Source organism: Uranotaenia lowii, chromosome 2 (genome assembly GCF_029784155.1).
Source record: "Uranotaenia lowii strain MFRU-FL chromosome 2, ASM2978415v1, whole genome shotgun sequence".
Classification (NCBI taxonomy): Eukaryota; Metazoa; Arthropoda; class Insecta; order Diptera; family Culicidae; genus Uranotaenia; species Uranotaenia lowii.
The window spans coordinates 368,078,282-368,093,351 of NC_073692.1; the positions used below are offsets into that span (position 1 = coordinate 368,078,282).

At 35.9% G+C, this 15,070-nt stretch overlaps 1 protein-coding gene across 1 annotated transcript in view; it reads left to right on the forward strand.

The window, feature by feature from the left end:
- LOC129743136 (patronin-like) overlaps positions 1 to 9,595 on the forward strand; it is a 249,133-nt gene extending 239,538 nt beyond the window's left edge. Inside the window, exons 10-11 of the mRNA XM_055735103.1 lie at positions 9,249 to 9,392; positions 9,462 to 9,595. Coding sequence (XP_055591078.1) covers positions 9,249 to 9,392; positions 9,462 to 9,595 — 278 coding nt within the window. The remainder of the gene's footprint in view (positions 1 to 9,248; positions 9,393 to 9,461) is intronic.
- Positions 9,596 to 15,070: the final 5,475 nt, after the last annotated feature.

Consider the following 15,070-nt stretch of genomic DNA (forward strand, 5'->3'; position numbering starts at 1 on the left):
CCCGTATAAAAATAGCCGTATGAAAAACCCGTGTTAAAATTCTATATTTCGTTTGTGACAACCCCCTTAAATCAATATCTAAACATTTTTTGAACGGATTCTCAACCAGTTCCTTAACTGGTTAACAAGCTATCGCCAAAGATAGTCCACCAGCAGTGGTAACAGCTTTTAATTACAAGCTAACAGCAGAAAAAAATCACCCCACATTCATCGACCGGCAATAATTAATCAACAATCGGTTCCGTTATCACTTTCGATAAACAAGCCCCGTTCGATGTTCGATGGCTAGCATAAAATCGCAAACGAGGAACAAATCCAACATGTGTACTTAAAATGTTTAACTAGTCTCGGACAATTTAGTAGGATACCCCTTTTGCTAGCTGCCGCCTTCAGCCTAAAGCCATGTAAATTTGAAACGAGGACCGACTTTAGCCCACAATTGATTATAGGTGAACGATTTTCGCCGGTTCGCGGGCAGGTGTGTATACACTTTTTCCATTAGTAACTAGCAAAAAAAGCTCTACCCAATTCCTTTCAAATAAAAAAGTCTTAGCCCTGTTTGTTTACCGATTATTGTGGCCAATAATTCAGGTGTGCAGAAGAACGATCCATTTTCCCATCCACCCGATTGGGTCAAACAAAACAAACAGCACTTGTTTCCGCATACCAAACATGCATTGCAACACTCAATAGCCGAGAATGGGGAATGCAAATTTGCAACTCTTTCGCTTCCAGGCGAAATCTCGATGACTTGACTTTCCTTTTCTGCTCGATTCGGCATCGATCGCCTCTATTGCTGATGCAGAGAATATGTAGTTGGGGAACAGATTTCGTCACATATGTATGTTAGGAGAGTTAATTGACGGGTACTCTATCTAAGAGAAAATTAAATGTCTATCGTACAAATTTTAGCATTCGTACAATCAGTGTTGGATTTTCCAACAATTAGGCAAAAAATGGATGCTCGAAGAAAAATTTCTGAAAATAAATTAACGATATTAACCACCTCTCATCCACCGGGTTCGACGCATTCCTGAAGAAAGCTGGCCAGAAGGTCGGAAACCGATACCAAACAGTAGCTACCGAAGCCACAGCTACTGGAGGCCACCACCAGACCCTAATGGAAAACTGATATTGGGGAATAACCCCTATAAACCCGTTCTTTTTCCCTTGTCTAAAGTTTTTTTTAACTGTTAAGTCGCCGCGATTATTACGGCCTCCTTCCCTACTAACCTAGAGAAACGAATACACTCGGAACATTGAAACTTTGTAAAACTAGAACAGTGGTTTTCAAACTTTTTTCACTCACCGCCCCTTTTTGCAAAATTTTCAAGCTCAACGCCCCCCTAGGCAAATTTTCAAAAAATCTATTGAAAAAAAAAATGAAAATCTGGATCGTTTAAAAACCATTAGCATTTGGCTTGATGTTGTTGTAACGCTTTATTCAAAACTTTAATTTATATGACGCCCTCAGAGCTAAAGGGGTGAGGCGTATTAAAGATGGTCGATTTTGATTCAATAATGTCGAGCGATTCTTAAAAATTAATCTTTATTTCATGATTTTTCAGATTTTAAGAATCTTATTTACATGATATTTTGTTCGAAAGAAAAATGCAATTTTTGGGAAAATATATGGAAAATGACCAAACATAACAAATTAAAAGCTTATTTTCTCAAAATTTGCTCTTATATTCTTATATCAAGGTTGCCAGAATTTTCCCAGCACGTACCCAAGTCGGACAAATTTGGGATATTTTGTTTAAAAACCTGGCAAAACCCGGGCATTGGATTTCAAAATTGTCGACCAAAAACCCTGGTTGTGTCAAAACCCAGGAATTTCAATACAAAGTATCAAGTGAAAACGTAAAAAATATTTCCGTCATAATTTATCAGCAGTTTTCAATTGTATTTTAGGCATTCAAAAATTTTTTCATGATTATTTCCATTAAATTTGCTCAAAACATTTCTTTTTGGACGCATAATTAAAAATTTTTACAACACAATTTGTTTTGACAAATGAAGTGAATAATTCCGGGCAAAACCCGGGCTTTGTTCAATGAAATCCGGAAAACCGGCCGGACCGGACTTTTGTCGAATTTTCATTAAATATCCGGACAAATCCGGATAAAACCGTGCTGTTTGATAACCTTTTCTTATACCCTTTTGGCTCCAAAGGCCTCATATTGCTTTAAACCTCCAGTAAACACTTAATTCTATGTAAAGTTTCCTGGACATTTATTAAAACTGATAAATTAGTTTGATATCTAGTCTAATCATATATCTAAAATTTTGATGAACAAATTTTTTTATTCACCATTAATTTGCATAAGTGTTGAAGATTAAATTGCATGATTGAATACAAATTAAATACCCGGTAGCCGGTAAAATAACGTAAGAATAGTACATATTACTTTTTGATATCTGAATTTGAGTCCTGTTCAAACTTATGCAGTATTCACGGGTCTTAAATTTTAAATTAGATTCTCATAACTAAATCCAGGCGATGTAAGTAATAACCGTAAAGGTTAAAAGTTTATCCATGGCAAATGGCACAATTGATTTTTTGAATCGATTAAAATAGAGATGAACAAATAATAACAGAAATAAAAAAAATCTTCCTAAGTAATCAATTGTTATAAACACAAAACGAGTTTGGCTCCTTAAAACTCAAAGGTATGAGCCGTTTCAAATAAAGTAATTTATAAAAAAAAAAAAAAAAAATCTTATCTAAAATAATTTTTACATAGTTTCTTTTAAAAATATCTATCACTCAATCACAGATGACGCCTTTTAATACAGATTTTTTGAAGGTATTTTCTGTTGGGCTGATTTTTTGAGCAGTATATTTTAAAGATTATCAAGCATTTCCATCTAAAATTATTTTTGTTTTAGTTAAACCCAAAAAAATCTTACCAAACAGGATCAATATGTACAGCGTATAGAAAATCAGTAACAATATAAAATAAACCTTTAAGTTACATTTGAAAATAATTATTGAGATACTGGAGCAAAAATTTGCTTGGAGCTCTGTGAAATTATAGATGTTTTAGTCTTCAACCTGATGTCTAGTTTTGTGTTTATTTCAATTATTGCATCGAACTTACTCGATTTTATTCCAAATCTACGTTGTATTGTGATTTGTGAAAATGTGAATCACGAGCTCACCGCCCCCTTGAGCTCTTCCAACGCCCCCCAAATTTCAACATTGAGCTCACCGCCCCCCTGGAAGCTCTCAACGCCCCCAAGGGGGCGGTAGGGACCACTTTGAAAACCACTGAACTAGAAGGTCTTTAATAAACTAGTTGTAAATAAAAAAAAAACGATTTTTTACGCCGAGAGTATGCAGTCCCAAAGTCATCTGGTTGAATATTCAAGCTGAAAAATTCAGACAATAAGTTTTTGGTCTGGAGGTCTTTTAAGTGAGGGCCTTCTGGCCGACCGAAGGGTTGTTTGTTACTGTTAGTCGATAATCTCCGGATAGAAGAAAGAAATTCAAGCAGAGAATCTTAGGCCGAAAGTTTTCAAGCCGAGAATTATTAGATCTTTAGACCACAGCTTTCTGGTTTGCGGACTAAAGACCAAATGTTTGAAGGTCAAAGGTCTTTTTAAGTGAAAAGTTTTAGATAGTTAGTCTGGCTCGAGCGTCTTCAATACAAAAATCTTTAGGCCATGTCTGAGGGTCTATTAAGTCAGGGGATTTAGGTTGACTGAAATTTTTTTAACCCAGTGGTCTCCGGATAGAAGAAAAAACTTTGAGCAGAGAGTCTTAGTCCGGGGGACTTCTGGGGGGCCGAAGATCTTCAGGCCGAGAATCATTAGATCTTTAGACCACATCTTTCCGGTTGCTGGATTAAACGCCAAATGTTTGAAGGTCAAAAGTCTCCAAGACAAAATTCTTCAGGTCGAGTATCTTTAAGCTAAGAGTTTTAGGCAGTTAGTCTGAGTCGAAAGTCTTCAATCCAAAAGTCTTTAGGTCAGGTCTGAGGGTCTTTGAAGTGAAGGCTTTCTGGCCGACCGAAGGATTGTTACTGTTAGCCGGTGGTTGGTGGACTAAAGGCCGAACGTTTGGAGGTCAAAAGTCTTCAGGCCGAGTATCTTTAAGTGAAGAGTTTTAGCCAGTTAGTCTGACTCGAGGGTCTTCAATCCTAAGTCTTTAGGCCAGGTCTAAGGAGCTTTACTTACTGTTAGCCGGTGGTCTCCGGATAGAAGAAAAAACTTTGAGCAGAGAGTCTGAGGCCGAGGGTCTTCAGGCCGAAAATCATTAGATCTTTAGACCACAGCATTCCGGTTGGAAGACTAAAGGCCAAGTGTTGGAGGTCGAAGGTCTTCAAGACAAAAGTCTTCAGGTCGAGCATCTTCAAGTGAAGATTTTTAGACAGTTAGTCTGGCTCAAGGGTCTTCAATCCAAAAGTCTAGGCCGGGCCTTAGGGCCTTTTAAGTTAGGGTTGTTACTGTTAGCCGGTGGTTTCCTGCTAGAAGAAAAACTTGCAGCAGAGTGTCTTAGACTGAGGGATTTGTGGGGGGTGGAGGGTCTTCAGGCAGAGAATCATTAGACCTTAAGACAACAGCTTTCTGGTTGGCGGACTAAAGGCCAAATGTTTGGAGGTCAAAGGTCTTCAAGACAAAAATCTTTAAGCCGAGTATTTTAAAGTGAAGAGTTTTAGGCAGTTAGTCTGGCTCGAGGGTCTTCAATCTATAAGTCTTTAAGCCAGGTCTAAGTATCTTTACTTACTGTTAGTCGGTGGTCTCCGGATAGAAGAAAAAAACTTTGAGCAGAGAGTCTTAGATCGAGGGTCTTCAGATCAAGAATCATTAGATCTTTAGGCCACAGTTTTTCGGTTGGAGGACTGAAGGCCAAATGTTTGGAGGTCAAAGGTCTTCAAGACAAAAGTCTTCAGGTCGAGCATTTTCAAGTGAAGAGTTTTAGACAGTTAGTCTGGCTCGAGCGTTTTCAATCCAAAAGTTTTAAGGTCAGGTCTGATGGTCTTTCAAGAGAAAGCCTGCTGGCCGACCGAAGGGTTGTTACTGTTAGTCGGTGGTCTCCGGATAGAAGAAAAAATGTAAAGAAGAGAGTCTTAGGCCGAAAGATTTCTGGAGGGGCCGAGGGTTTCCAGGCTGGGAATCATCAGATCTTCAGACCTCAGCTTTCTGATTGGTGGACTAAAGGCCAAATGTTGGAGGTCGAAGGTCTTCAAGACAAAATTCTTCAGGCCGAGTATCGTTAAATGAAGAGTTTTAGGCCGTTAGTCTGGGTCGCGGGTCTTCAATCCAAAATCCTTCAGAGCTCTTGAGCAGAGGATCCTCAGTCAAAGAATATTCGAGTTGAAAGTTATTAGATCAAAGGTTTTTATGTCAAAATATTTTAGCCCAAGTTTGAGGTTTGCAGGCTGAAGATTATTAGGCTGAAAATCATTGAGATTAGAATTCCAGACAGTAAATTTTTTTTAAGTGAAGAGCTATTTCGGCATGCGGTCTTTAGGCAGAGAGTTTTCTAACCGATGGTTTTCCGAACAAAACTCTTCTGTTCGAAAAACTTCAAGGAGACAGACTTCAGGCTACAGTATTTTGGCCGAGGGTCTTCAGGTCTAAGATCTCTTTTAGTAGACCATAGGTTTTAAAGCCGAAGGTATTTGTTATTTGTTTTCGAAGATCTTCAAGTTTAGAGTTTCATGCGGATGGTTTTCGTTCAGATGGTCTTCTTGTGCAAATATTTTTAGACCAGAGGTCTCAAGCCCGGTAGTCTTACGGCCGAGGACTACAAGTTGAGAAATTAAGTTCGATAATCTTTGGTTCGGGGGCCTTCAGGCAGAAGGCTTTAGAGTTAATGTTATTTGAACGATAGCCAATGATCAAAGGTTTTAAAAAGCATCGTTTTCAGACCGGAATTTCCTAGCCGGTAATCTCCTGGTCCAGGGCCTTTAGGCTAATGGTTTTCAAACCAAGGGTCTCAGGACCAAGTCTCATGCAAGAAGTTTTTTGGTCGAGGATCCTCAGGCCGAAGAAAATCAAACTGAGGGTTTAAGATAGACAGTGCTAGGTTTGAGAGTCTTCTGTTAAATCAAAGCTATCTGGCACATGGTCTTCAGGACGATTATCTCAAAGACCAAGGATTTTATAGTTGTGATTCGACCTTTGATTCATGGATCTTTAGGCCAAAAGTCCCCTGAAAAGGGTCACCATGCCCAGTTCCAGAGGTTTTGGGTCGATGATCATCACGATGAGGATTTTAGGGGGACAATCTTTGGTTTGAGTTTCTTTAAAAGTCTAAAGATGTTCTGTAGAAAATTGTCTGATAGGTGGTTCTCAGAACATTTTGAGAATCAATAAACCGAAACCGAGGCAGATTGTTATTGTTTCAAACATCTGAAGGTTTTGAGATTGAAATTATCTGATCTTCAGGAAGAATTTTTGCAAAGGCCGAGGATCATCAAACTGAGAAGTTCAGGTAGTCAACCTTTGATCCGAGGGCGTTCAGGCCTAAGCGAGAATCTCCATACCGAGTGCTTTCTTGCTGTAAGGGTATCAAGCCGAGGATCATCAAATTGAATTCAGGAAGAATGCCTTTGGTTTTAAGGTCTTCAGACTGAGGATCTTCTGGTCAAAGTCACTGAACGATGCATTTCAGCCCGTTTTCTAGATCTGTAAACCAAGAAACTTCTATTGGAGAATTTCAGGTAGGTAGTATTTGGTTCGAAGGCTTTTTGTTCCAAATTATTTGACTCATCGGCTTCAGGACAAATATCGCAAAGGCCAAGGATTTTATAGTTGGGGATTCAAGCAGTTAGTCTTTGAATCCAGGGTCTTCAGGTCAAGGGCTTCCATGCCAAGAGCTTTCAGGTATACGACTTTTGGTTTGATGGTCTTTTGGTTGAAGATCTTATGTTGGAAATTGTCTGGCAGATGGTCTTAAGACCAAAACCGAGAAATCTAAAGCCGAGAATTTCAGGTGGATTATCGAAGGTCTGAAGGATTTAAGATCAAAGTTATCTGATCGATGGTCTTCAGGTTGAGTATTTCAAAGGCCGAAGATAATCAAATCGAGGATTGCAAGCAGTTAGTCTTTGATTGGAGGGTATTATGGTCAAAGGTCTTCAAGCCGATGTTCATCAGGCTAAACATTTTCACGCCCATGGGATATTAAACCCAAAGGTCTTCTTCCGAGAGTGAAAGCTTCTTTGCTGTAAGGTTTTGAAACCGAGGATCATCAAGTTGAATTCAGGAACATTTTATTTGGTGTGAAGGTCTTCAGTCTGAGGGTCTCCTGTTCAATGATACTGGCCGACCGATGGTTTTCAGTCCGTTTTCTGGATCTGTGTACCGAGAAATTTCAAGTTGAAGTTGGTTTGAAGATCTTCAAGTCTTCAAATAAAAGTTTTGTGACTCATGATCTTCAGGCTAAGTACATCCAAACCCCGAGACCGATAGTCTATGGCTCGAGGATGTTTAAGCAGTCTGTCTGTGCCAGAGTTTTAAGAGCAAAGTTTTCAAGTCAGAGTTCTCTGGTCAATATTTCAAAGACCAATAGTCTCAAGTTGATAATATCAATAGATGGCCTTTGATCCAGAGCTCTGCTGGCAGCGGATATTTTGGGCCAAGATCTACAGCATTTCATTTTTCCGTCTCACGACATAACCTGATGAACAATATTTCTCTCTCTCTCCAATTCACTCTGTCTGAAGATCTACAGGATAAAGATCTTTAATTCGGAGGACCCTGATTTTTTTTTAAGATTTCCTTACAAAATGTTTTTAGGTCGAGAGACCTAAAAAGGGTTTTTAAAACGAACACACACACAGAGGATCTCAGTGAAACTTCATGTTCTTTTCTACTTAAGACTGAATTGACATCTCTCCATGGTGGCATCCTACAAATGCTAACTCCACCAGCTCACAGAGAGAGAGAGTACTATGTATGTATACTACTATGCGGCGGTTTTGAGACTGAAAGCCTGTAGATTAAAGATCTTTATCACATGTTCAGAAATTGTTATGTTAACGTCTGATAGTTTCTTATGAGTTACTAGTAGTTTTTTTAAATCTATATATCTATAGTTTTACCGAATCAACTGTAGGTTTTCAATAACTTTTACCGAAATTTTATAAATTTTAATAAATTGAAAAAAAGCGATTGTTTGCATCGAGTTGAGTTGAGCAACCGAATAATGGTTTAAGTCCGGTAATTTTACATGATCTACAAGTAATTGTTATTGGAATTATTGGTATTTTTACCGATCAAAAAGTAAATTTTCGATCAGCTCTACCTCTCTGGTTATTGTTTACAAATTCGAAAAGTTATAGCTCTTGTTTTAACAAATCAATCAGGATTGATAAAATTTACCAAAAAACGAATGCTCACGTTTGGTAGTTTTTACCGAACCTCTTAAAATTACTATCAAAATTTCGGTAATTTTCATACAAAAAAAGCTCAAAATTTCATCGAACTGTTAGTTATTTCTTATGTATTTCAAAATCAAATTGTTATTTTAACTAACTAACTATAATTGAAAAAAAATCAAAATGTAAAAGTCCGGTAAATTTTACCGAGTAACTAGGAATTTTTATCGACATTTTCGATTATTTTACCGAAAAATGTGGTTATTTGGGCTTATTACACTAAGTGCGAGGAAGATGGAGAAGGCATCATGTAGTTTTTTTTTTTTCAAATTTTCCTCTTGAGAGAAAACTCGAATATAATTGTTGTAACTTTGATTTTTCGACGGGACAGTTTTTCTTCGCAGTGTTATCAATAACATTTTCCAGTATTATATGAATCAAACTGAGTAACTTAGTTAATATGAATTAAACTAAGTTTTAAATCCCGATTAGTAAATTATTTGGAATATTTATACAAAAGTGGTTAGTTAATAATAACACTTTCCTGTGGTTTCGACTGTCTGTTTGCCTAAACTTTTTATTGATACTTTGTTTGTATTGCATGTTTTAGATATTCAGCGACAAATAACAAGTTTTAAGATTGTAGAGTTTTCTTCATTTTCCAAATGGTCTCACAATGTGTACGTTTTCCCCTGTTACTTCATTTGTGATTTTACTGTTATCCCTTTTATGCTACTGCTATAAATATCGCATTTTTGCATATTTTTTTCATTATTTTCACAAATTTTGAAATCTCCCCGTGTGTTCGTTCCCTAGCTTTTTCTCATTTATGAAAAATGAGAAAATAATCAGAAAAATATTTTTAAGCTTCAAAATCAAACAAACTTAACATTATTTTCTTATTTCCTTCTGCAGTGGTTCGATCCCCATCTGCCAATACCCTGAGGAAGCATGTCTCGGCTCGGGAAGTTCACGAACAGCAGCATCAACCGCAACAGCTACCCCAGTATCAGTCTCAGCATGGATCCCCGCAGCACCACTACCAGGATCAGGATGAAGGTAAGAATTTCTCATTCAAATAAATTAATTCAGTAAACTAATTTTATTATTATTCTAAACTTTTTGTAGGTTTCGTTGTCCACCGGAGCAAAGGAGTGCCAACGTTGTCCTCGATGCATGAACCTCTGGTACCAGCCCGATTGCGGCAAGCCAAGGAGAAAACGAACAACGATTCCAAAGCCGAAGAACGGGGTAAGTCTTAGTTTTGTTTCGTTATTTTTGGTTTTTTTTTTCAAATCAAGCAATTTTTTCGTTAGTTTTTCTCTCGCTGTCTGTATTTTCTTTTCACCTAATTCTAATGTTTGGCTATGTTGATCTTGGCGTTATTATATCTAGACTGAATTGCTTATGGTTTGTTGTTTGCGTGGAAGATCAAGACGTTGACGTTTTAGTCCAACCGATTTCGATTTAAGTGCACTGTCCGCAAAAGTCGAACATAAGCAAAGGGACGGATTTTGAAAGGTACGAACATTGCACTCAGTTCTCGTTTGTATTACAATTCATTTTGATTGTGCACAATTTCGGTAAATTTGTTCTTAGAATAGAAGATACGACACATGCATCATTCAAACACGATTTTGGAAAATCTGAAAGACTGTACCCAGCAATAAATTTACATTTTTCTAGAAATAGTTCAGATGTTGAAGCAGCGTATTTAAATAAATTTTACGTCAATTATGTTAGGAATATTTTCCAAAAGAAAAACAGCGCCGAGTTAATTTCTGCCATGAAAACACTATCCAACAATCTGTTGGCTTTAGCCATTTTTTGTGAGGTTTACTGCCATTCCAAGCAAAATTTTCCCATGTGAAAAACGTGCAAACGAGAAAAACGCGATTGAAATTTCAGCTATATTTTCAATATTTTTCTCAAACTAAAAATTCATCGACAGTGTTTTTGTAGTAAACTGTTCAAGTTTACATTTTACAATGTTTTCTACAAAAAAAACATTTCCTATAACAAATAGAAAATTAGAGCGAAAAATGCTTTGTGTGACGTTTTCGCCTAGAATCAGAACGCATACCGATGCTAATTCCACGAAAAACTGTCACACGGCTACACTTTTGCTATCATTTTAAAAGCTTACATAATTTCTATTTTCCCAAACAATCAAGTTGAGCCGTTATTTAAAAAAACGTTTCTCTTTGTTTATATAAAATGTATAGTTGAGTATCGATCTTGTAAGTAGTGTCAACCGTAAAGTGTTGGTTAAATTTTCTCTATGTAAATTACTGAAGGCCCCTCGCTGCTCCCCCATCCACTATTTTAGTATTAATTTAAATGATTTTTTTTCTTTTTTTCTCAAGGGATTTTAAGCCGCAATGGCTTATTCATTCCGAAGTTAATATTTTCACGTATTGTTTTTGTTTGTTCTGTTTTGTTCTTTTTTTTTGTTTTTTGTATTTTTTCTTCTTTTTTTGTAATTATATTAGGTGAATCCTAGGTATATTGAATATTATATTATGAGAATTTTTTTGATAAAATTAGCATTTTTCATAGAATTTTCTCTAGTGTGACATTCTTGCGTAGGAACATCAATATAGAGACAACCACCTTGATGAAAATTTCGCATATGAGGCCCTTGGAGCCAAAGGGGTATAAGTGCACAAAAGCTAATTTCGAAAAAACAAGCTTTCAATTTTTTGTGTTTTCCATTTTCTATATATTTTTCGAGAATTTGTATTTTTCTATAGAATGTAAGAGTATATATGTAAATAAAATCATAAAAATTCAAAAAAATCATCAAATATAGTTTGAATTTGAAAAATTGTTTGGCATCATTAACTCGACCATTTTGTCACTTATACCCCTTTGGCTCTGAGACCCTCATATGTTCAGAACAAAGTATACATAAGTTTGTGTTTTTATTCGAAAGTTAACACTTAAGTGAGTGTTACCAGCAAAAAACTGAAAATGACCCAAAAGTCACACGGGACAGTTTTGCTTGGAACGCCAGTTTAATTCTCGTGCGTTTTGTCATCGGCTGAATTTCTAAGTACATTAAGGCCTCCATTAAGGAAAGCATTATGCGCAAATTCGATTATTCTACGACGACTGTTCGATTCTATGCTTGCCCACGCACAATACAAACATATCTGCACAAAAAAATGTCTGTCTCGTCCGATTTCACTCAAACCGACTTTTCGTTAATTCATGCAGTGCCATACAGGATTTAGCAAACACCTCGGATTGCTCGTTAACATTTTCCCAAATTTTTACAAATCCACAAAAACTGGCAATTTGTGTGAGTTAAGATCTACTTAGAATTTAGATGATGACTTCGAATTTAGATGATGACTTCTGAATTTACTAGTTGTCCTTAAAAACAGAACTACTTTTTTGTTTAAATTTCCTCACACTTTTTATCGGAGCACCTTGTATTGTTCGCAAATTTAATCAGCACTATTCAAAATAACTTTAACACCTTTCATGCTTCGCCTTTTTCATTACAATTTGTTGTGCGTTGTGAGAGAATAATGCATAAAATTGCGTGACATTATGTGTTTTGCTGTTACTGTTCAATGTTTTTTGCTCTCTGAAAACAAATTTTAATCATTGTCAAGTTACAGTTATAATACCAAAGAATCGACATGTCATAAATGAAAAAATGCATTCCCGTAAATATAAAACAACCCTAAAAAAATTTCGATCCTAAACACTATGTTTGCCCTTTCTAAGTGTAATAAATTTTCGAATATTTTACAATTACCAGAACATTGTTTTTACAAATGTTAAATAGCGTACTTCGTACACATTAGTTCCAGAGTAACGCTACAAAAAAGGCAGACGGAAATCAAAATTCCATTGAAGTTTGAATTTTTCAAGACGTACCTACACATGGAGGAAAACATAAGCAATAGGGTGTCAAATTATTTAAGCGATTCAAAATGAACAGTATAAACATAATTTAAGATCATATTTTTTTTTCTCTTTCATGTATAGTCTTTTTTGACAGTGATTGAATACAACATTGCATTCCAGTAGATCATAAGCCAGTGATCGAATTTTCGATCGAAGTCTGCTCAAAAGTTTCAGCACAGACTGATTTGCGATTATTTTAGCCACAGTTTTTTTCTAGTCTTTTGCAAAGTTTTCGATAGTATCTGCAGGCTTCACATATTTCCTCAAATACGATTTTAACTTTGGATTGGATTTGTACCAAGCCAGTCAACCAAATGATCTCAAATTTGGGATGGTATCTTCTGGCAGACCATTTTCAATATATTATCTTATTAGTAGAAATTTTCGGGATGAATTGGCCATATCGATGCTTTAAATTCCTCGAGAAAAAATTAAAAATATATCAGAAATGTACCGAATATTCGGCGCCGAATGCCGCCCAAAAACCTTTAATCCCAATATTAGGCTGATGATTTTGGTCCCATTCTTTATTTATCTTTTGCGAAGTTTTCGATAGAATCTGCATTCTTCAGATGTTCTCTCAAATACGATTTGAGCTTTGTTGGATTTGTACCAAGGCAGTCGACCAATTGATCTCAAATTTGGGATGGTATCTTCTGGCAGACAAATTTCATTATATTCCCTAGTATAGCTTCGACCGAATAGTAAAAAAAAATGCAACACAATGTTTTGTGAATAACTTTTAAATGCATGGATGAGAATTGATGAAATGTTCAGCAAAGCTACCTTGTTATGTAATGTATACATGTGCTAATTTCTGCCAAGTTGTTTTTGAAATAGCGTCCTACAAAGAAGTTTTTGGGCACCACTCGCGCCATCTTTAATGTACACTATGAACCACCCTTTTTCCAAATCACGGCTATTTTAAATAACGTTTTCTATTTACTGAAGCTTGACCTTTAAATTTACTCGAAATTTTCAATTTTGTTGAAGTTATGACAAATTTAGCCGGTTATCCTCCTTCGACACAAAAAACATATTTGACTTTCTATCACTCCACAACAGTTTTTGCTAATAACTCGTTTACAGATCCAACCAAAACAGAATATAAACCTCTTTATCTTGTTTGTATACTTAGCCATTCATCGTGTCAATCGGTATGAAACACTGACTCCTCCTCAGGTACTAGACATATATTTTTTTAAATTTTGTCTCCGTATTTAGATAATTCCGGAAAATACAGGTGAGACTTGTAAACGAAAAGTTTCTGGCTGAAAACCTGGCAGGTGTCTGCTAAATAGTGTGTGTTGCTGTCCATTCCGATTTTTTTTTTCCAAACATCTTCCCACTTGTAGTCAAAATATTTTGCGCACGATTTGACAACCGTATTTTGTTCATCATACCGGTGGTCAACTTTTTTCCCTTCTAGAAATGAAGTCAGGCCTGTTTATTAGTCAGCAAGATGAACCAGTCAGCAAAATCTATCTTTTTTATCACTTCTCCCATTGAAATTTTTGAATTGCGCTCGATTAAACCTGTCACATTCCTTAACTTCATGAAATCAATCATCTTCACTTTTATTCAAACTTTAGTTCACTTTTAGTACCTCCAGGACTCCTTGAACGATTTACCATTTGAACTTTGGTCGGATAGTTGATTTCCAGCTGTTTTTGGGTCTCCCAATAAGGCTTTCTGATTTTTTTTTCTTGATTCTGATTTTCAATAATTTTCAACGCTCTCTCGAAAACCACTTGACAGATTGTTACTAAATTTTGCACACTTACACAATCCATTACTAGGAAGCTCCACTGAAAATTTAATCAATTTCCATCTATGCATTCAAAGGTTTTTTACAAAACAAAGTATTGCATTTTTTTTTTCGAATACACTCCTTAGACAAAAAAAATATTTTTCATATTTATGCAATAACTGACTTTTCAAATGATTATGGATAATTTGTAAAATATCCAAAAGTAATTTTGGAAAAACTATTATACAGTCACCAAAAGTTTGAGGTTTTAGCAAAAAAAAAACATTTTAGGGTAAGAATACTCGCTTTGAGATGTTCAGAAAAGGTGTAGACCACAGTATTCCCCATCACTAAAACAATCATTCGATTCTGAGATGACCATCTTTTCAAATCGACTTTAAGTTTTAGTTTGCATTTTTTCAGTGTAGGGTTTCCACTTACTTTAACCATAAATTTTGCAATATAAGCTCTGAATTCCTCGATTTTTTTTATTTTATTTAATTTTTTTAAAATTTTTTTTAATTCAGTACCAACGAAGTAGTTTTAAATGAAAGGTTGGTAATCTACACTTAAAAAAATAAATTAGATACATGATTTTCAAAAAAAAAAAAAAAAAATTAAACAGTTTTTGTTAGAAAAACTTTGTTCCTTAACGAGTGTTCATTTGCGATGTTGGGAAAAGTTGTAGACCACATTATTCCCCACCACAAAAAAATCATCAAATTCTTAAATGTCCATTTTTTGTAAATCGGCTCCAAGTTTTAAGTTTGCATTTTTTTCAGTGTAGGATTTCCACTTACTTTACCATCAATTATAACAATCGAAGTTCTAGTTTCTTAGAAATCTGTACAATCAATTCAACGATTGTTGCGATGTTTAAAAGAGTTGTAGACCACATTATTGCCCACCACAAAAAAAGGATTCTAATACCGTATTTGTTTATGCCGAGTGTTGCACTGGTGCACCACTAGGTGCTGTCAAACTGTTTGTTTATTCGGACGGTGTTGCACTGGTTTTGACCTGGTGTTGCACTGCCATCGAGCGGTAGTGCCCCGAAAATTTTGTC